The 22,299-nt window shown below is 30.3% G+C and overlaps 1 protein-coding gene across 7 annotated transcripts in view; it reads left to right on the plus strand.

Annotated features, from left to right (window-relative positions):
• The window catches only part of Mef2 (myocyte enhancer factor 2), a 75,418-nt gene that overhangs the window by 33,290 nt on the left and 19,829 nt on the right, over positions 1 to 22,299 (plus strand). For 2 of the 7 annotated variants that reach the window (XM_089179300.1, XM_089179299.1), the window contains exons 1-2: positions 6,160 to 7,838; positions 20,680 to 20,796. In XM_089179300.1, coding sequence (XP_089035426.1) covers positions 20,743 to 20,796 — 54 coding nt within the window. In that variant the 5' untranslated portion in view covers positions 6,160 to 7,838; positions 20,680 to 20,742. Of the gene's footprint in view, positions 1 to 5,960; positions 6,074 to 6,159; positions 7,839 to 20,679; positions 20,797 to 22,299 lie in introns of those variants that run through there. The other 5 variants (XM_089179297.1, XM_089179298.1, XM_015334579.2 and 2 more) reach the window with 5 other exon arrangements.

Below are 22,299 nucleotides of genomic sequence, written 5' to 3' on the forward strand. Positions count from 1 at the left end.
TCAAATCATTTCTTTCATTCTCTTACCTTATTTCCTCCCCTATCTTTCTCTCTCTCTTTCTCATTACTTCTTTATTTATTATTATTTTCTTTCTCACCTTCAATCAATTTTTCATTTTCATACTATATATGAAATAATAATATATAACAACATTTAAAAAAGAACTTTCACAAAATATGCATACTTATCATTGGATACAAATTTCGTGAGATATCAAATGCAAACTCATGCATAAATGCATACCACGTATATGTGTGAGAGCTACATCTCGAGTGACATTTAACCATAATAATCAATATATATTATATGTATGCATATATAGATCGTTCTGTCATGTTGCTGTTAGATGTCAATTTGATGTCAAGACGAGGAACAGTTCTACGATCAATTTTCAACAAAATCATCTTCTCTTTATTAAATTATTCTTGATATCTTCATCTCTTGAATTACTGCCCGTTTCTTTATTTTTAAATATATACTACCGATTAAAAATTATGATATACCTATTCATACATTAAAATATTATCTAATTATTACTAATTAGGTATATTTTCTATATATATATATTTTTCTTTTTAAATTTTATTTCACACACACATAACATACACAGCTCGTTCATAGATGTGTAACGCAAATGCAATGAATAAGTGTACCATTCTAACATTGAATCGTTAATGCATATATTATTTTCTATTTCTTGGTTAAACTTAACCCGCGTCGTTCAGTTTAAAACTCGCGTCAAACCTTTGGTGAATCTACAAGAGGGAAAAAGAGTAAAATAAAAAAATACTGGTTTCTCGAAGTCGTTTAACGAGCCAGAGAGAGTGCAGAACAGCAGTGCAGCAACAGTGCAGCAACAGTGCAGCAGAGTAGCCAAGACTAGTTTCGTTTCGTTGCTTTTATCGAAAGCCGCTGAGAATTTAACTTTTCTTTCTTTCTTTCTTTTTTTTTTGTTTTTTTTTTTTTTTTTATTTTCTTTTTATTTTATTTATTTTATAGTATAGTTGGAGAGTTAGTTACAATCGGTGTTATAATATATACAGATACATATACGTATATGAGTATACATGTATGGGTACATACAAGATATTTTCTTGATATCTTGTTATCTCTGAAGCTACAATTTAACCGATCGTTTCGATATTACGCGTGTTGTTTGTTGCTGCCTCCATTTTAATTCTCGAGATATCGAACGCGCATTTCTTTCTTTTTTTTTTTTTATATATATCGAATCAAATCTAATGATAGACAATAATAGATATATATATATATATATATATATATATATATATACATTTTTGTTTTCTTTTTTCTTTCTTTTTATTTTCTTTTTTTTTTATCGAATCGTTTAATATTTATCTTACGATCGTGTTTTTGTACATATATGAGTTAGTTATGTGTGAATACGTTCGCATATATATAAAGATTACTATTTTTTTTTTTTTATTAACATTCCCTTTATTAATTTGTAACGAAATACGATTTTCGCGTAAAATATATCTCACTAAAATTTCAATATATTTTCAATCAATAGTATTATATATATATATATTTATAATATATAGGGTGTCCAAAAAAGGTTGGGAATATTACTTACGCTACGTATTGCTGAGATCAAATAATGAGAAAAGTTCATATATAGTTATATCCAAAGATCCTCAGTACTTCGGTAATATGTAGCATAAGGTTGGTCTGAAACGTTTTGGACATCTTGTATATTGGTGTACAATGAAAAAAAAAAAAACCGAGAATAAAAGCTTTTTGAATTGAATACTATTTTTAATTATTAAAAGTATTCTTTTTATTTTTTTCATCGTACATCCATTTCACTTTTTTCCATGGATTATTTTATATTGAAATTTTAAATTCGAGAGATATGTATTACTAATAGGGGGAGGGGGGAAAAAGGAATAGAATTAAACGAATCAATCGTTTTTCATTAATTTATAGTTATATGTTACAAGAAAATGTGTTTTTTCTTTTTTAATGGAAATGCATATATTATTTATTGCATGATCATATTTTATGCATACCTTTGAACATGCAAATATATTAGGTAGTTCGGAAAGTAATTTTGTTAGTTACGTTTAACGATACCTAAATTGACTTTAAATTTAAAAATTCATTTACATTCTTGGAACAGACACTACAGACGTAATTTAGAACCTCGTTGCGTTCCGATCCATCAAGTAATGGTTTTTTTTTTTTTTTTTTTTTTTTTTATAGCATCGCATCAAAAATGAAAAATCAAAGTGAGCATTTTTCGTCATATATTTTACGTTTTTTTTTTTTTATCGTAAAATTAATAATTTAATATACGCGAGAAGAAAATTATGTGTCGTTTATGAAAACCATTTTGTTAAGTGACACGTCAGTGTTAAAATTGAAATTTTGTTCAGATAATTTAGATTTAAAAGATGCGCCGCCACAGCTCAGGTCGTCCAGTTGAAAAATTATGAGAAAATAAAATAAAAATAATGACGCGTGCTTATTGTCGCATAACTATGTGTAAAATAGTTGAAAAGTCAAGTTTATCGAATTCAATCGGGTCGCGATTATTTCAAACGTCTTTCATTCTAAATATGAATCAATCTTTTTTTTTTTTTTTATTTATCACTGGTAATACGAAATTACTTTTACGAACGTATTTCAATAATTCATATAAACTAATATATTTAAATTTTTCATTCTTCAGACAGATATTTATTGTTAAAAATAAAAAATAAAAAAATTTAATCAAATGAATCAATCATTTTCATTAATTTTATATATAGATAGTACATATTATGAACAAAAAAAAATATATATTCTATGTCAATAGATTTATTTATTGTACGATTATTATACTTTTATGCATATTTCTTTGCACATGTATATATTTATACACGTGTAAGTACATTTGTGTACTATAATACATCGGTCGCGTATCTATAACGTTGGAATCGTTATTTTTGTCACCGTGCAAGTGTATGTAGGTACGTTGTAATGCGCCTACGCTATATAAAATAATACTCCGTAAGAGTCTTGAACCGGTTGAGACTTTATTTCTGGCAAGCGAAATATTAATAAGGTGTAAAGATGTCCGATTGCGTAAATCGAAAGTTTTCAACGAAAGCGTCAACGTAGTCGTGTAGTAGAGGATAAAACGAAACTTCGATTCATCCTTTTTGCACGAGTAATCACGATGATATTTTCGTTTGATATTGAACGAATATTTTAGGTTGTTTGTGTTATTTTTTTTTTTTTTATTATTTTTTCCATTTCAGTAATATTTGTTCGTAATACCTGAAAATTAGTTTCTTCAGATACACGAGTTAGGGATTTATTTTTTTTTTTTTTGTATTTTTCATTGTGTGCTGATAATTTTCCGGGATAAAAGGGAGTTATTTACGTGAACGTGTGTTTAATTAAGTTAAAACATTATTATTTGGTTTGCAAATTTTGATATTAAAGTGCAAATTATAATTAAAAAAAAAAAATTGCATTAAATATTCTCAATTTTATTTGTTTACCGTGTATCTTAATAATATGCATACGAAAAAAAAAAAAAGGAATTCGACATAAATTATTATCAAACACGTTTTAGACTTTTATATTGAAATAACAAAATTATAATTTATAATTAAAAAAAAACAAAAAAAACAAAAAGAATAAATAAATCGCATTATTTATTATTATGTAAGCTACTAGCGATCGATTTAAATTATAGCGAATTGATTAAAAATAATGTTTACAAATGATATTTCTTTCGTACAAAATAAGATTTACTTATGTCGTAAATTTTAATTTAATTGAATAAATTTGTAAGAATTTTATCATTAAATGTGTGTCGTAATAAGCGTTGTTGAAAGTTGTCGAATTAATAATTGTAATAATTTGTTCCGATCGTTTTAAACAAGAATGTGAACATTAAATTTGGCGAATAGAGACGCGTCTTACTCGAACTCGTCGTAATCGACTACTCGCGCGCATTTCGCTTTCACTCGCTGGAATTACACGCGCGTAGTACGAAGTAAGATAAACGATTATGAATGGGAATACTTTCATTGACGAGCTTGTGTCGGTTAGAGAAGCGGACGCACGCTTTTCGCGCGCTTACACGTTCGAATAATATTCTTAACGCGTTCTTCTATCTTTATTCTTTCCTCTCTATTTCCTTTATTTCTTTTATTTTTTTTTTTTTTTTCATTTTTATCGTACGTAGCTTCTTCCTTCATGTGGAAACCAACCGACAACGCAATTAATGTATCCCTCGTAAAAAAAAAAAAGATTGTTTTTTTTTTTTCTAAATCAATTAACTATAGAATTAGAAATATTGATTTTATTTTTAAAGAAGAGAACAAAAAGGGAGGTTTGTTATATTTAGAAGAAGAAAAAAAACGATTAGATAAATTTAGTATTATTTGAAATAAATATATACGAAATATTTTCAGAATTTTAAGAGTTTATTGTTGATAAAGGAAAAGAGAGAGAGAGAGAGAGGAAAGAGAATAATGGATCAAAATCAATAAGATCCGAACTTATATAATTGGTTTTATTTGATTTATAATAATTGCAATACAATATTACAAACATTTATCATTAAAATAGATAAATGCATTTTTACATAAACATATCTACATAGAAATCATTGATAGAGATTAACGATTCTCACGAATGTGAGATATTGAAAAATGTAGAAAAACTGAGGCTTGCTCGAAGGGCAAAAGGGATGGAAGAGTAGGGGGTACATGGATTGGTGTACTCTCCAAAAAGTTTGAAAGTTTGAGGCAGGAAATACGAGGATGGTACTTACGTAGGATCACATTGGCACCTCTTGGTAGCATTAGAATAAGAAGAAGAGAAGAAGAGGAGGAAAACGAGGAAGAAAAAGAGAAGGAGGGAAAGAAGAAGGAGTAAGAAGAGATGAGAAAAAAGAGGAAGATGAAAAAAATAAAGAGAAAAAGAAAAAGAGAGAGAGAGAGAGAGATACATGAGAGTGAGTGCATCATCGTCGTCCATTCGGCACGAAAGAGGTTTAAGAGGAACGCCAGAGAGAGACAGAAAAAAACAGAAGGAAAAATAAAGAGTGTATGAGAGGAAGAGAGATAAAAAACGAGAAAAAAAGAGAAAAGTAGAGAGTGAGTGTATATGGTAAGAGTAGTGGGCGCGAGATGGCACGCAAGCGCGCGCAATTTGTTCGGAAAAGGACGAGGATTGGTCCACTGTTCTCTGACGTCGGTGGAACGTTATCGACCAATGAGAGAGCAAGAAAGAACCGATGTTAGCCGAACGTATTCGGTAGCGAATTTCAGAGAGGACGAAGTTTACCGAACGATGATACATCAGTCCTTTTCTCTTGCACTCATTATGTACATATGTATATACCCACACAAACATATATATATATATATATATATAGATATATGTCGTTTTCTCTTTCTTTTTCTATTTTACACGCAACATACATGTATGCACACAGATAGTATCGTCTTTACTCTCCACGCAACTTCCTCAAATCTTTATTTTCAGGCTCGACCGCGAACTCGGGGCGAACTGGTCGAAGCAAGTACGACCGCCCCGGTTTTTCACGAGCATCTTCTTTCTCTTTCTTTTTGTATTTTGTGTACATGAGTGATAGAAAGAGAGAAAAAGAGTATGTGTATTGGTTATATGCGCGCACTCATCCAACATATGCCACTACTATCGCATCATCACCACTACTACTATTGCAACTGTTAGTACTACTGCATACTACTACTACACTACTACTACTACTACTGCTACTACTCTACTACTACTACTACTACTGTATATTACTCACTGCTACTACACTACACACTACTACTGTATATTACTACTCTACCACCACCATCATCATCACTACCACCACCACCACCACCTCCACTTGCTTCTGCCTCTGCCGCCGCCGTCAAGCAGCAGCATTCTAAATTTGAATCCCCTCCGAGAGGAGAAACAGTAGTGTCCGCGAGTTGCGCGCGTTACGACGTCGTATCAACGTCGTCGTCGTTCTCGTCGCCGTTGTCGTCGTCGCCGTTTACGTCGTCGTTGTTGTTATCTTCTTTTTGAAGAGGTTTCTCATACTTGAAGAAATATATATATATATATATATATATATATATATATTTGTAATTACATATTATTTATATATGTATATATAACAATTATTATAAACAAATATCAATATTTGATTTTTGAAATCAAGAGAAAAAAAAACAGGATTCCGCTTCCTCTCGTATTCTACTCTCTAGTCAAACCTAGTCGATTTTATTTAAATATTTCTTTTTAATCGTGTGTCCTCACTTTTAACCGTCTCATATTATTATACCCGTTCATTTAATTTTTTCTTTTTTATACGGAAATATACAAATGAACAAATTCATTGAAACATTGTTGTGTCAAGATCTTGGATCTCGAAAAGTTCAGTGATGATAGGAGAATTGTTTGAACTCTCGTAGATCCAAATGAAGATGAGGAATCTTCAGGGATCGAGGATCGAATAGAGTTGACGCCACCGTTCCCTCTTGCTACTACTACTACTACTACTTTTGTTTCTCATATGTGAAAAAGAGAAGGAAAAGAAGAAGAAAAAAAAAGGAAGGAGAGAAGAATAAGAATAATAAGAAGAAGAAGAGGAGATCGACGGACGTGAGAAAGAGAAGGAGAGAGAGAGAAAGAGAAATAAAAAGAAAAAGAGAAAGAGAAAAAGAAGAAGAGGAGGAATTCGAACGTCGTGCCAAAGGGAACACGCAAAGGCGCGCGTTGTTCCCTCTCTCTCTCTCTCCCTTCCTCAACAGGCCACCCCCTTTCTTTCGCGTACGTGTCGCGTGCTCTCGCGCATGTCTTCTTCATCCTCCTCCTTTTCCTTCTCCTCATCCTCCTCATCCTCCTTCTCCTCCTTCTCCTCTTTCTCTTCTTCGTCATCATCCCATCGAGAACTTTTGTTTTGATCTTGAAGTCGCCATCGGCGGACACAGAAGTCCATCCGGCTCGCGTTAGGTAGAAACGTTAGCGAGATTTAAACGTGAGAGGGAAAAGAGTGAGAGAGAAGTGTGGTATATGTATATAATACACCTAGTGGGGAGAGAGAGAGATATCGATCGTGGGACCATTGACGTCCGTTTCTGGAGAACGCGGCACACGAAGAGACGTTAAGGGTGCTTTTCGCCAACCAACCAACCCCCTTTACGACCACTACCACCACCACCATCTCTACCACCACTACTACTACTACTATCACCTTCACACTACTACCAGTACTACTATTACTATTCTACCTCGTTCCTCTTTTTTTTTTATCTATATCTTCTTTCTCTCTTTGACTTACTTCGCTGTGAATTTTACGCGCGAATCTTGTTCAACGAGAGAGGAAACCTCTTAGTGAGTGAGAGATAGATTCTGGGGTAAAGGAGGACTCCTTGGGAGGATGCAACCCGGCTTACGTGTTTTAATATTTTCACGTGATTTTCAACAACATCTTCGGCATCGTAATCGTCTCACTTCTGACAATACTATTTCTACTACTACTACTACTACTATTACTACTACTACTGCTACTACTACTACTACTACTACTACTGCTGCTGCTGCTGCTGCTGCTATTGATACTGATACTACTATTTTTATTATCGCTGTTGCTGCTGCTGTTATTATTATTATTAATATTAACATTATTATCATTGTTGTTACCGTTGTTGTTGCACGACAAAACAGTGCACATTTTCGCGCTATTAGTTTATTTCACGAACGAGCTAAAAGTGTTGCGTGTTACTATTCGAGTTTTTTTTCCAACGTTAAGGGGATGATCGTTACGTGATCAACGAGATCCAACAATTAAGGTGAGTCCGATCGGGATTTTTACAAATACTCGTAAAGATAGATTCTTTATGATTATTATAATAATTATTATTATTATTGTTATTATTTTTTGTTTTGTTTATAAAGTTCACTTTTCATTGGACTGGGCAATATTTTAAATGAGATTCGTCTGAAGAATACTTGAAATATTTATCTTAATAAAGATTAAGGGGATTGTGGATGAAAAAGGGATTTTATATAGGGATGATTCTTGTTAATAGAAATTGATCTTCGACTTTTGGTGAAAGCAGGTTAATGAGTGTTGTATCATTAGGAAGGTATTTTTTTTCTTTTTTTTTTTTTCTAAAAAGCTTTCCCCCTTTGTTCTCTTTCTTTTATAGATGTGCGAGTAGTGTGTTTGTGTGTATGCATATACACGTTTATAGATCTCCAGTGCATCTTATTTTTCCTAACATTTTAACCGGCGGATGAATGTTTCCTTTGAATGAAACTATGCCTTCGTATTTTTAAATTTCTCTTTTTTACTTTTAATAATATATAAGATTAGAAAAAAATTACATTTTATTTTATAATTTTAAATTAAAAAACAAAAACAAAAATGAACAGAAAAATGAGCAAATGTAACAATATTTAAACGAGTTAAACCATCCTATCAAAGTTTACGAACATCAGTCATTTAACTTGGCCTTGCATTGTCGATGATCTATTAGATCATAACAGATCCATGATCTTTCAACTTTAAATTTGTTAAATATTCATCAAATTTAAATACAGTAATATATGTGTATACACACATTTGTATACAGTAATATAATGTATACACCATACATAAATGTATACCCATACATTATATGGGTCAATCATTTTATCAAAGAGTTATATGAAATATTAGTAGTTTATCATGGATCCTCTGAGATTAGATCATTATATATCGTAAACTTTCAACTTTAAATACATTCGTTACAATTTGAATAAATATCATAATATATACACACACACACAAAATTAAGAAAGAAAAAAAACGTGTATATTTCTATAAAAATTTTTATAGATCATTCGTTTAACTTGTCCTTGGGTAATCAATCATAGCCTCGATCATAATAGATCCCAGCAAGATCATTATAAATTTCAAATGTTAATATTAATAATGAATTTATTAATGAATTAATGTATCTCTCTATATCTCTCTGTGAATATCTAAACGAATTATTATATATATTTAAAAGGAAAACAAAAAAAAGAAAGAAAGAAAGAAAGAAAACAAATCAAAATGATAAAATAAGTAAAAAAGAAAAAAAAAAGAATAAAGTAATTGTATTAAATCGTAGAGTAATGTAAGCGTTTGTACACTGTTACATATACATTTAATTCAAACTAATTTATGTATATATATATATATATATATATATATATATAATTCATCTTATTATTAATTAAATATTTGAGTTAGAAAAAGTCATATTTAAAAAAAGACAAAATATTTGATCATATTAATCGTGGTTGAGTCCGTGAATATACAAAAACACCACCTTCTTATAACTATACTAAAATCACGCATACATTGAAAGTTTTTAACGAAGCGTCGAATGTCGCGACGAATTCAAGGAGGGAGGATGATGGCGACGATGGTGACGGGGTTTTTCGTTGTTCGTCGTCGTCGTCGTCGTCGTCGTTGTCGTTGTCGTTGTCGTCGTCCTCGTCTTCGTCGTCTTGCATCGTGTGTTTCTTGGACGACGTCCAGCTTTTTCTGGTATCTCGAGTAAGACTTGCACCGATTTGACGACGACGGTTTGCTTGCCCCCTTGATTCTTTAATGCCACGATCCCTAAGGGAACTATTCGCTTGGCTTCGAATCAACGAAAGACAACACATACACACATACGACATACGAAACAAACAACACACTTGCATAAACACTTAAGTCTTCACTCACTGTTGCTGTTGTTGCTGCTGCTGCTGCTGCTGCTGTTTATACGATCAAAATCAACGAGATATTCCGATTCTCGTGATTTGGAAACAATCTAAACGATAGTTCTTTTTTATTTCTTTTTTATTTTGTTCGTTTTTACTTGAAACAAACAAAAAATCTATGGGATAAATGAAATAAACCTTAATAAGATATAACACAATTCATTTGATTATTATTGTTTGAACGAACCACGATTTTCGTCTGTCTGTCTGCCTGTCTGTCTTTCTTTATTTTTCTTTTTTTTTTTCTTTATTTCTTTCTTTCTCATCAAGAATTGAAAATCTTGCTTTGAAGTAGAAAAGAATTCTAATCGTTTGCGCGTTGAAGTATCATCTGTAATCCGAAGAACAAGTAGTAGTAGAACGATTGAACGTGAATCGTAAAGCAAACGAGCTCGTGAGAAAGTCCTCCTTAAAAATTCCTGATTACTATGTCATAACTTGTCCCTCTCACTCGTTCACTCATTTTCACTCACTCATTTTTGTCGTTTAATTTGACGAAGATTTATATTTTTCCTTTTTTTTTGCGATATCTTCCCAACTTTCAGATATTTCGAGATAAAATGCTTTATCGCACGTGTGAATATTTGCATAAGTATTAATTATTAAATCAATAAGTAAATTTGACTCTTCGTGTCTCTCATATCATTTTATTTATTTATATTTATTGACAAATTTAATAATTCCTTTTAAATTACTGATAAAATTGTAATATTTATTTAAAATATCTTTAGTAAATATTACATTTTTTTTCTTTAATATTTCATCAATTTGTTACTGTTTTTTTTTTTTTTTTATTAAAAAAATAATTTACTACCATACACTACGAACGATGTCAATCCTCCAACGCATGAAGTTCACGAATGTGCATAATAATTACAAACATCCCCGTTATTTTATTATATTTATTGACAAATCGTATAATTAAATATATTATTGCACAGAAAAATTTTAATATATTATATTTTATATAAAATAATTATTTAATTTAAAATATTTAAAAAAAAAATAAAAAAATATGAAACAATATTGAAGTATCGTAAATTTCTATATACAACACAACAACAAAAATGATCAATTAAAATTTGTATGAAATTAAATGATCGTTAAATAAAAATATGAATTAATCATTTTGAAATTTATACGATGAAAAGTTAGGATGAAAAATACTATCCTTCGATCGTCATTCATTAACTTACTTGTTAAACGACTCAATACTAAAAACGAGGTCTCGGTGGCACGCGAGTGGATGCAAATTTTTCTTACACCAACCAACCAACCTCCTCTAACTTTCTAGTATCTATATCTCGAGCCGTAAAGTCAAGGTTTTGCATGTCGCCTCGTTTTCGCGTGACGTAGACACCGGGCTTTGCCTTTTCTAAGTTTTCGATCCTTTGAAATCCATTTCGTAGCTATAATACACCCCAACCATACACACATATATATATATATGATAAACATACATATACATTCATAGTAGGGTGGGGGGGGGGGTAGGTTTTAGAATTTACGTCGAAACTTGTCCGATCGTGATTTCTTCTTTATATATTTTCTGCTTTTGTTTTAATTTTTCTTTCTTCCTTTTATTTTTTTTTTATTTTTTGGTTGTTCCTTGTTGAAACGATAATTCCCATCCAAATGAATTTCGTTTACGTGTTATTCTTTTGATATGTTTTTCACGAAGTTGCAACTAAGGCGCAATATATCGTTTAGATTAGATTAGAGTGTATATTTTACCATTTCTTCTTCTTCTTTTTTTTTTTTTTGTATTTTTTTCTTTTCTTTTCTTTTCTTTTCTTCTCTTGCGATTTGATTTTATTATTCGTTTAGGAAAAAAATAAAAAAATATATATTTTAAAAATCTTAGAAATACTTAGAAGATTTATTTATTAAAAACGTTTGATTTTTCCTATCGAAGTTACAACAACGGTTGTTAAAGGAATAAGCTACTCGTTATCGATAACCAACGAAGCGTTCTTGTAATAGTGGATCTTCTCCTCCTCTTCTAAGTTTTCGTATCTCTAGCTTATTTCTAGGAACTCTTGACGATACGCTTCTTTAACGAAAATTACATTTCCGCTTATTAGATCTGTTCGTTTGACATCTCGTATTCTTTCGTTAATAAGTTTATTTTTTACTTAGAGAAATAATTATTTTTCTTTATCAGTTTAGATGTTTGAGTTTTACTCAACTTGAGTTTTACTAGTTGAAAAAAAAAAGAAAAGGAAAAAACAAAATTAACAGGAAAATATGTTACATTGATATATCGATAACAGAAAAATGTATTAGATTTAGGAAAACGATTGAAGATTAAGAACAAAATCATTCCTTTTTATTTGTCCAATGATTTTCATTAAAAAAAAAAAAATAACTGTACCATCTACATAATTAAATATCATAATTAAATAATAGCCAACATTTTTAAGAAATAAAAAAATACTATAATAATAAAATATAAATTTAAGATAAAAGATCATGATTTCTTCGTTGACCGAAGGAACGATCAAAACGGATGATTTTTCATGCTGAATTCTAACAGCATGAAAAAAATAAAAAAAAAAAAAAAAAGAAAGCACAAGGAGAGTAAGTTGGTGCAGGTCACCGAGCTGGTCGCTGACCCTCACTCGCTTGCAAGCTCTTGTATAATAAACCAAATTCGATCGTATGTCTGACGACGTTGGTAGTAGAGAAACTCTTCCTAGATCTCTCTGCGGGTTTACGCGTTCTATCGAAACAGAAGAGAAAGAAACAGAAAGCATACAAATATATATATATATATATATATACACTCGCAAATACAAGAAAGATATATAAAACACACGTGTACATTTATACACGCACGTTGTATACGCAAGTATAACACAAAGTAGAAAATGTTGAGCTACTTCCTACACCCCTTTTTTTTTTTATCAACCATACGTTTCTTTCCCTTTGATATCATTGTACACAATATATTATAGTATATACACAATATATATATATATATATATATATATATATATACTTTAGTATCGAGCTAAAGTACCTTGGTACCTTCGCCTAGATACGTCGTCTAGTAGTAGAGCTAGCTCACTTATACTTCCATAGCTACGGATTAGCGTATTTATAATGCATTTGCAAGCGTATCTTATATGTTTGCAGTAACGATGTTATCCAACGAACCAAGTACTACATACGTACACGCTCATTTAGACTTGCTAATATTCTAGCACACTCATTTTCACCTTGTCAAGCATTTCCATCTTTTTACTTGTTTCGTACCTCCTTTTTATTATTTATATTTTCTTTTTTTTTTTTCGATGATGATAGAAGTGGTGGGTAGTCATGATATTTTTGTTGTTTAACACATTACGTTGATACTCGTAAGATTTTATAGAAATAAGTGATGGAAAGTTTGATTATAAAAAGTCTCTTTCGAAGGGCAAGTGCTTGAAAATATTCATACTTTATTTACTTAAATATAATATTACATTTATATATATAAATATGTGTGTGTATATAAACGATAACGGTATAGTTGCCGCGTTTAATGCGCTTTTGAATCGTCCAGTTATCGCGTGCTCGCGATGAATGAAATGCACCCGTTAAATATAGTCACCGACTAGTTAGAATTAGAACGTAGTCTCGAAGCCAAGGAAGGAACGTTTTTATATATACATATACTTAACATTTATATACATATATGTATATTTATATATATATATATTATATATATGTGCGTGAATGTGTTCGCGTTCTCGCGGCTGCTACCACCCTGCCAGATGGTCACATATATCGATGTTATATATCGAACGACCGGCTTATCGGCTTCGAGAATCCATGTTTACGTTTGCGTTTTATGCTGACAAGTGCGTATACGATTAGAACGACACATTACATGAGAAAGAGAGAGAAAGAGTTTGCGCGCGAGCGTGTATGTGTGTGCGTGTGTGTGTGCACGCGTTTGATAGCAGGTCAATTCGTTTTCCTCGTCTACGGGAAGTGTTTCATTATTCTTGTCTTGTTTTTTTTTCTATTTTTTTTTTTTTTTTTTTATAATAAGATATATATATATATATATATATATATATATATATATATATATATATATATATAAGTAGACGTATCAAAATTTTTATCATATATTGAAAAACAATTATTAATCATCATAACGATCATGTTTTTATTAACAGATACGGTTGTTGAACACATAACTTGTACATTGTATTTCTCTTTTTTTGTCATTCTTCTTACTTTATATCCTTGAGAATAATATTATTTTCTTTCTAGTAAATAAAAAAAAAAAAAAATTAAATATGCGCGTGCACTTAATTAGTTCTAATATTAATCGACTATAAATCTCTCACTTGATTTTAATTTATTCATTTAATAGAGGAAATATCAATATGACGTATTGTCGTGTATCGTAATTAATCATATATTCAATATATGATTTAGATTTTGGTTGTATTTTTTCGAACGATCAAAAAATTGTGTTCGTCGTGTCTCTTCTTCTGGCTTTTGATATTTTTTTAATCTACGGATAGATTAAAGAGAGTTCGTCGAAAGAGAGGAGGAAAGGTGGGGGGAGGTGGGGCAGAAGAAGAAGAAGAAGAAGAAGAAGAGTGTCGTTATCTGAGTTTATGTCCAATCAGTAATTGTATCGCATATATTTACCGATTATCCTATCGCAAAAAATATTCCAGAATAATAAATGTGTGATAATTAATTGCCACTTATGTCGGCTGACTATCGCATTCTCACTCTCTCTCTCTCTCTCTCTCTCTCTCTCTCTCTCTCTCTTCGGTCATTATTCACTTAACGGTCATTGTTTTTGCTTTTTTATATCGAGGAATCAGTAACACCGTAGTTTGTGCTGACATTTCTTGCTCGAATTCAAAGTTGATTAGCTTGAGCCTGAGAAAGAGAGAGAGAGAGAGAGAGAGAGAGAGAGAGACCTTTTTTCTTCTTAGATTAAGATAAACAAATGTCAAATAAACTTCTTTTTCTTCTTATTCTTTCTGTGATTCTTTTTATTTTATTTAGAATGAAGATGAGAAGAGTAGTAGGTGGCTGGAAGAGAGGGGGGAGGAGGAGAGGAGAATTTTGGTTTCGTTCGAGTGAGGAAAATAATCGAATGTAACATTTTTCGAGACACGCAAGAAAATTGTTTCGCGTTACGATCATCAACGTTAACTTCATATTTTATACACACACATCCCCTTTATTAACTTATGCGACCGTGAAATTAATGTCTATATTTATCGGTGTACTTAGCGAGGGAAAAAAAAGTCCTCGTGAGAGAGAACAAACGACTGGAGGAAGCCTAGCTAACTAACTAACTAGCTAGCTAGCTAGCTAAGCTTGCTTAGCTTAGCTTAGCTTGCTAGCAACGAGCGAGTTTACCTAGCTCCAACTGAATTACCTTGCTTAGGTTGTCGTTTTTTTCTTTTTTTTTTTCTTATTCTTCAATTTTAATCAATTAACAAAATCCACGACGAAAAAGTTCTCCGAGACGTTGAACATTATTATACGATTTTTTTTTTTTTTGTACATTGTTCAATTTAACATTTTGTCAAGAAAATTTGACGATTAGGGGGAAAAAATATAGGAAAAAAAAAAAAAAATTCAAGGCTAATAATCTACGCGGCGGGAGATTCTTTTCTGCATAAGTAAAGGAATCTCATCATGGCACGTGTTTTCCTCCTTTATTGCACTTCATTTCATTTCATTTTATTTCACTTTATTTTATTTTATTTTATTCTATTTTATTATATATTATTTTTTTTTTCTTCTCTCTCTACTACCTACGTCTTCGCACAGCTCGCGGTATAAAAGGGAGCGTGAAAGAAGGGAGAGATGATATACACGAAGTTAAGGTAAACCTTGTTTGTAACAACCTGCTAACGCGATGCTCGAACGCGCACCCTTTGTTTAACCGGCATGACAACTTTGCGATACGTGTGAGCGAGGGCTAACTTGCGGAAAATGTATTCAATCAAAAGGAATTTGCGAAACAAACGACGACGTTGGATATGATGATATGGAACGTCGTTTATAAAGAGATAAGATCTTTTATCTTTCTCTCTGCCATGGATGATATTATTTCTATTATAACATTTTCTTTCTTTATTTTTTCTGCCTCTTCTTCTTCTTCATTTTCTTCTACTACTCTTTCATTTCGTAATATATCGAAACACGAATAAAATCATTTTCTTTGATAATTTCAATTTTGATCATTGAAAAAATTCAAAACACAATTTTATCACAATATATATATATATATTTACAAGATGACAATAAAAACCGGGATATTCGTTTAACCGTGAAAAATAAATGGAATCAACGAAGTATATTAAATAATGTATAAAAGAAAATGAAAATCCTCTGGTCACAACTTGGGTTGATTTTTTTTGGAATTGTAGTATCGTGTTTGGGGTGTTTCTCGTGTCGTTCTTTGAAGAAAGAGGTAGCAGAGTAACTCTGCTGTTATCATCACTACGAAAGAGAGACCCGCAAGGATAGCCTTTATGGACGTTCATTTGCCGTATAGGAAAGGTCTTTTCCTATATACCGTGAACCGTGTATTACGCATTTAGGGCATAGTAATGACGGTGAAGTGTAATAATTTGTCTCACCCTTTCCTCTCCGCGCGTCTAGCTTCTACATCATAGAACGCGCTTTGCCCCCATGCTGAATTCTTCCCACGTGATACCAACGACGACGAGAAGCCTTCTCTCTTCTCTCTTGATCGATAGTTTCGATAGAAGAGTGGTATAACACAACGTCGTAGCATACTAGAGAATTCTCTTTTACTATGAACTAGGTAGGTGGTGGTCGTGGTGGTGGTGGTGGTGGTGGTGGTGGTGATGGTAGAGTGTGGTCTTTTACACATGAGGAAGAAAAAGAAAGAGAAAGTCAACCTAGAGTTGAACTATTTCTTTTTTTTTTATTATTATTATTATTATTGTTATTGTTTTTATTATTATTTCTATTCTGTTCAGAATCAAACAGGAATTGGATATAAAAAGAAAGAAAAAGTAAAAGTAGATTTATTATATATATATATATATTTTCTTTTTTTTTTGTTTTGTTATTTTAATATTAGAATCAATATTAAACATTTATTTATATCTATTTTTATCATCGTAATCTGTTTAAATAATAAATATTCTTATTTCCTTTAGAACTGGGGGACAGAGTTAGATCGTAGAAAAAAAAAGGAAAGAGAAAGTAATATTATTGAATAAGAGCTTTATATCCGTGCTTTTGGTTATATTTATTTTTTCATTCGATATTAGAACTAAGTAAGTATGGATTTATATATATATATACATATTTTGTATGTATCAAATCGGTCTAAACAATGAAATATTTAGATATTATCATTTTTGTGATTTTTATTCGATTCTTAAAAAGGAAAATTATTCAACTTGTTTATAACATAAAAATATATGGGGTGTATTTGTTTTACTAGTTATTTGGACTAATTTATCTTTTGCTTTTCTAACGTGTTACAAAATTTGTTGATAAAATTGAATGAAAAGTAGATCGCTTTTTAATTGTGAATTTTCAAAAATGAAAAATGAAAAAGAAATAAAGAAAAGAAATTAAAACGAGACTTTGTTTTATCCCAAATAAGGTTAGAACGAGCCAAATCGAACAGGAGAAAATTGATTGGCATGGGCTCACTTCCAAGAGTAACATTGTATGACGGTAGAACGATTTTTCTACTGTTTATATAAATTCTCTAACGTGAAGTACGAGATTTCAAACATCTAAATTAATCGTGAATTGTATTTGGATTTTTAAATTTTCATGTATAAATTTCACTGTATAATTTTTATCCAACTTTTAATGATTACAAAGTGTATCGTTTACAAGTTAATTCAACAATTCCTATACAATTGTAATAATAATAAACATTTAGATTTTTATCCTGTATTATAAAATTATTATACAAGTCTGGTGATTAAATTTAAAATTTTCAAAGCAATATATATATATATATATATTTTTTTTTTCAAATTATTAAATTATATTATAGGAGCCAGAAAATATTGAATTTTTATAATGGTAATTTGAATTATCAAATCTATTGTACACATTTAAATATATTTAGTACATTCTGTTGTATATTTATAAAAAAATAAAAGAATAATAAAAATTTATTTATTATATGCTTATAAGAAAAATTGTCTTATCATGATAGATTGATAGATAGATCGATAGATAGATAAAAAAGATTTTCTTAGAAGAAGAAAAATATTTATATACTCTTATAAAAAATAAAAATAAAAAAACATATTCCCATTCGAATAGCTTTTTTTTTCTTTTTATCATGGTTGGCTTATTACAGCTTGATTACATTTATGGGTCCGATCAATTATCACTATCTCTACTTTCATACTCACGAGAAAGAAGAGAAAAGAAAGGAAGAAAGAGAGAATAAAAAAAAAAAAAAAAAAAGAAAGAGGATGGAATAATATTTTTTTTTGTTTTGTTTCATTCTCTTCGATCTGACATCACCAACGTCGTCGGTCATGTGTGTGTTGTCCTCCTCTTGTATATATGTATATGTGTATTCTCTAACCATCATATACGATAATGCAACGGAGTTGTTTGTAATTAAGATAAAAAAAAGATTACGTAATTCTGTTGGTAGGAGGAGATCATTTCGTTCAACGTTTGTGTATCTTAATTTTTATTAAAGACAAAGAAGTCGATTTAAATTGTTTCATTCATTCGAAGAAAAACGATGAGAAAACAATATGCTCGTACTTCGAATCAATCGTTATTATTATTCTTATTTTATTTATTTATTTTTTTTCTTTTCTTTTCTTTGTCTTAAAAATTTTCAATAAAACTCTGATAAATTATTTACATTATCCCCCGATGGAAGGAAAGAGAAAAAAAAAAAGGAAAGAAAGGATGTTCTTTCTATTGAACATGATTCAACAGGAACAATGTACAAATGAACGATAGAACGGTTCGTTGGTAAGGGAAAAAATGATAGCCTTTAACATTTTCACGTTGATATGTCAATGGGCAGTTAATAAATTTTACTTCTAGAAATGATAACAAAATGAGTCTTGCTTTTGACGCTTTGCGAGTTTTCATTAATTTCGAAAAAAAAAGAAAAAAAGGAAAAAAAGAAAAGATATTTTTTCAACAATTTTTTAACCACATATTCTAATATTACTCAAATGAGAAACTAAACTAATTAATCGTTCAATTAATTTTTATAATATCTATATTTAAAAATGCAAAAAAAAAAAGAAATGATATAAAAATAAAAGAGCAATTTGTTTACTTTCATGTATTCTTGTCATCGAGACATGAAGGATTAGGATAAAATAATAATATCTACAAAAGTAAAGAAAACAAAAAATAGAAATAGAAAAAGAAGAAGAAGAAGAAGAAGTAGAAAATAGAAGACAACTAAATTAAAACTGATTGCTTAGTTACAAAAGCGAAACTATTTAAATAACATGCGTGAATTATTGCGATTAGCATAACAAGTTTGTCGTTTGTCTGTTAGAAAGACGCGCGCTAACGTTTATATGATATGTAGTAGTAGTAGTAGTAGTCTGTCGCGTTCTAACACACACAGACACATATTTTTTTTTCTATCTTGTAATTAGAAAAAGAAACGTTCCTATATCACTGTCTCTTTCTTTCTTTCTTTCTTTCTTATAATGATACTTGTAAATACACACTCTACATGGAACATTAACGTTACTTATATCTTACAGATAAAACATATACATAGTTACAATTTACTTATTTAACTGATAGACGAGATAAAATGTTGCAACTATGTTGTGTGTTGTTATTTCCTTGTTCTTATCCACCTTCTTTGGTATTTTAATTTTTATTTTTTTTTGTGTTAACTTTGTTTTCTAAATACTTCTTTTTCTTCTTCTTCTTTTTATACTTCTACCTATTCTTTTTATTGGTTTGATGTTTTTACATATATATATTTTTTTTACTTTTTTATTTATTTTTTTTTTCGTTCTAATACGACGATTATAAAACAACGAGACAGAGTTAAATCATTATGCGTTTTCTCTTACAAACCAACGTTGATTTTTTATTTGTGTTACTTCTCTCTCGCATTTATATTTTTTTCAATATTATCTCAAGGTCGTGTAACCAACAATATTCCAACGCGTTCGATTAATTCATCTCGTGTCTCTCTACTTTCTCATATTATAAACTTTGCTATTTAATCGTAATGATTCCAAAAAAAAGGAGAGAGAAGAGTGTGTGAGAGAGAGACAGAGAGAGAGAGAGAGAGATGGAGAAGGTGTGTGGAATATTACTTGTGAAATTAATTAAATATGTTTAATTAATTTTACTTTCGTAACTTTTTTTTACTTTACTCTCTCTCTCTCTCTCTCTCTCTCTCTCTCTTTCTTCTTTTTTTTATATTATTAATATATAAAACCTGTTCCACTCTTATTTTCAATTTTTATTCAGAGAGAATTATATGTATTTTTTTTTTTTTTTTTTCAAATTGACTGATCATACATTGCCTTTTGTTCAAAGTGCTACCAAACTTTAGTAAACTAGTCGCGTTGACTTGTATGCATGCACACCGAAGGATATATCGAATCGATACGTAAAAGAACGACGAGAGACACGTGCAAAAGCCTTCCTTCTATTCAACGTTAGAATTTCAAGTGACGGTCTAGTTCTGTCGCATACGCTTTGCATTTTTAAATCGAATCTGCATTTTCTCTTCTCTCCAATCTCTTTCTATCATTTTTCCTTTCTGTTTTCTTTTTTTTTTTTTCAATTATGAGAATTTTATATTTTTTATATATATATATTTGTAATATTGTAAGCAAATGTGTTAAGTGTTAAGGAAAATGTTGCTAACGTGTAATTCTTTTTTTATTTCGTTTTCAGCGTTTTTAATATTCCATCCAGTGGTTCTGAGAAACTCTTTCTTCTCGACGACATCGTGCAACAATGGGTCGGAAGAAGATTCAGATCTCGCGCATCACGGACGAACGAAACCGTCAGGTATTTTTGCGAATAATGATTAATGGAAAATCGATATTCCCCATCATTTCAAATCGTATTTTATTCTTTCTTCTTCTTTTTTTTTGTTCAATCTCTGTTTCTTGATTTCCATTTCAACTTGAGAAATTCTTTTTCTTAACACTTTCACAACCGCTGACACCAATGTGGTGCCATAGGCAGGCCAGTCGTCGTACGCTGGTGACACTCATGTGGTGTCATTGGTAAGCCAGTCATTTTTAGATTTATACGTTTCATTAATTATCACACAAAGGGAAAATATTGTTGTATAATAATGTTGATTACTAATTCATAATAATAATGTTAATTGTTTCATGAATTTGCGTAAAGTTTTTTTAATCTAAGAAATGTTTACAAATTGTGCGGACGGTAATGTGTTTCTTCCAAAATATGGCGACGTTTCACTGCGCAAACGTGTGGTTGTTGTGAAAGTGTTAATGTGTTGTGATATATCAATTTTATATACATGTGCCGCTTATTTTGAAAGTAGCTTACCTCCATTTATGTTCGAATTGAGATATTGAACGGTTTGCATTTCAATGCAATTAAAAATATACGTACAACGAGTAGTTATACTGCTTAAGTTTATCTAAAGTCATTCAATTTATATTTCATATTAAAATAGTAGCAATTATTAAGTGAATAATATGTGTATGGAGTTTTAGGCCATTGTCTAAATCAACAATTTGATTTGTTATCAAATTTCGAAGGGATTTAAATCCATTCAACATAATTTAGAATGCTTCAAATTGAAAAAAAAAAAAACAATCAATTTATTTTACATATATTTAAAAACACTTCAGAAACATAATTTATGCGATTCAAAAGATTTTTTAACTACATTACGTTACAAAATTACACAACTAATCTACAAAATAATTTACTTCTCGTCTACATTTTGTGTGTGAAAGGGATTTGAAGAAATCACGATGTTTCGGTGATACATATCGTAATATGTCAAGTATGTCCTTGAATTTTGTTGTTGTAATTTGTCTGATTTTTTATATAATAGTATCAATACAATATTTTCGAACTTTTTTTTTGTCTATCCTGACGTGGTAATCAATTCAGGATTTGCAAATTTTCACTCACATTCATTGATGTATTATAGAAAATTTGATACGTTTTATATCTGACAAAAAGCATCCAACATATTTTTAACCAATTGATTGATTTTTCGTCAGAATTTTTTTACCATTTTCAAAATTGCGTCTTTTAATAATTTTGTTAGTACGAAATCTTGTTGTCTCATTTTATTTACAATATAGTATTATTATATTTATTCGGAATATAAACAATCTCAAAAGGCTTTATTGATACATAACATGAAATTGTACAATAACCACGTGCAATTGGAAAATAATACTTGACAAATGAAGTTAGGACACTTTTAAAATAAACTTTTCATCATTTTGTTGATCGGCAAATTTTCTTGTTACCATATTTTCATGATTTTTAAATATAATTTGTAACAAATTGCTTCAG

The sequence above is a fragment of the Polistes dominula genome, unplaced genomic scaffold, assembly GCF_049000335.1.
Source record: "Polistes dominula isolate Pdom_NZ unplaced genomic scaffold, Pdom_raw_medaka contig_373, whole genome shotgun sequence".
In the NCBI taxonomy this organism is placed as follows: Eukaryota; Metazoa; Arthropoda; class Insecta; order Hymenoptera; family Vespidae; genus Polistes; species Polistes dominula.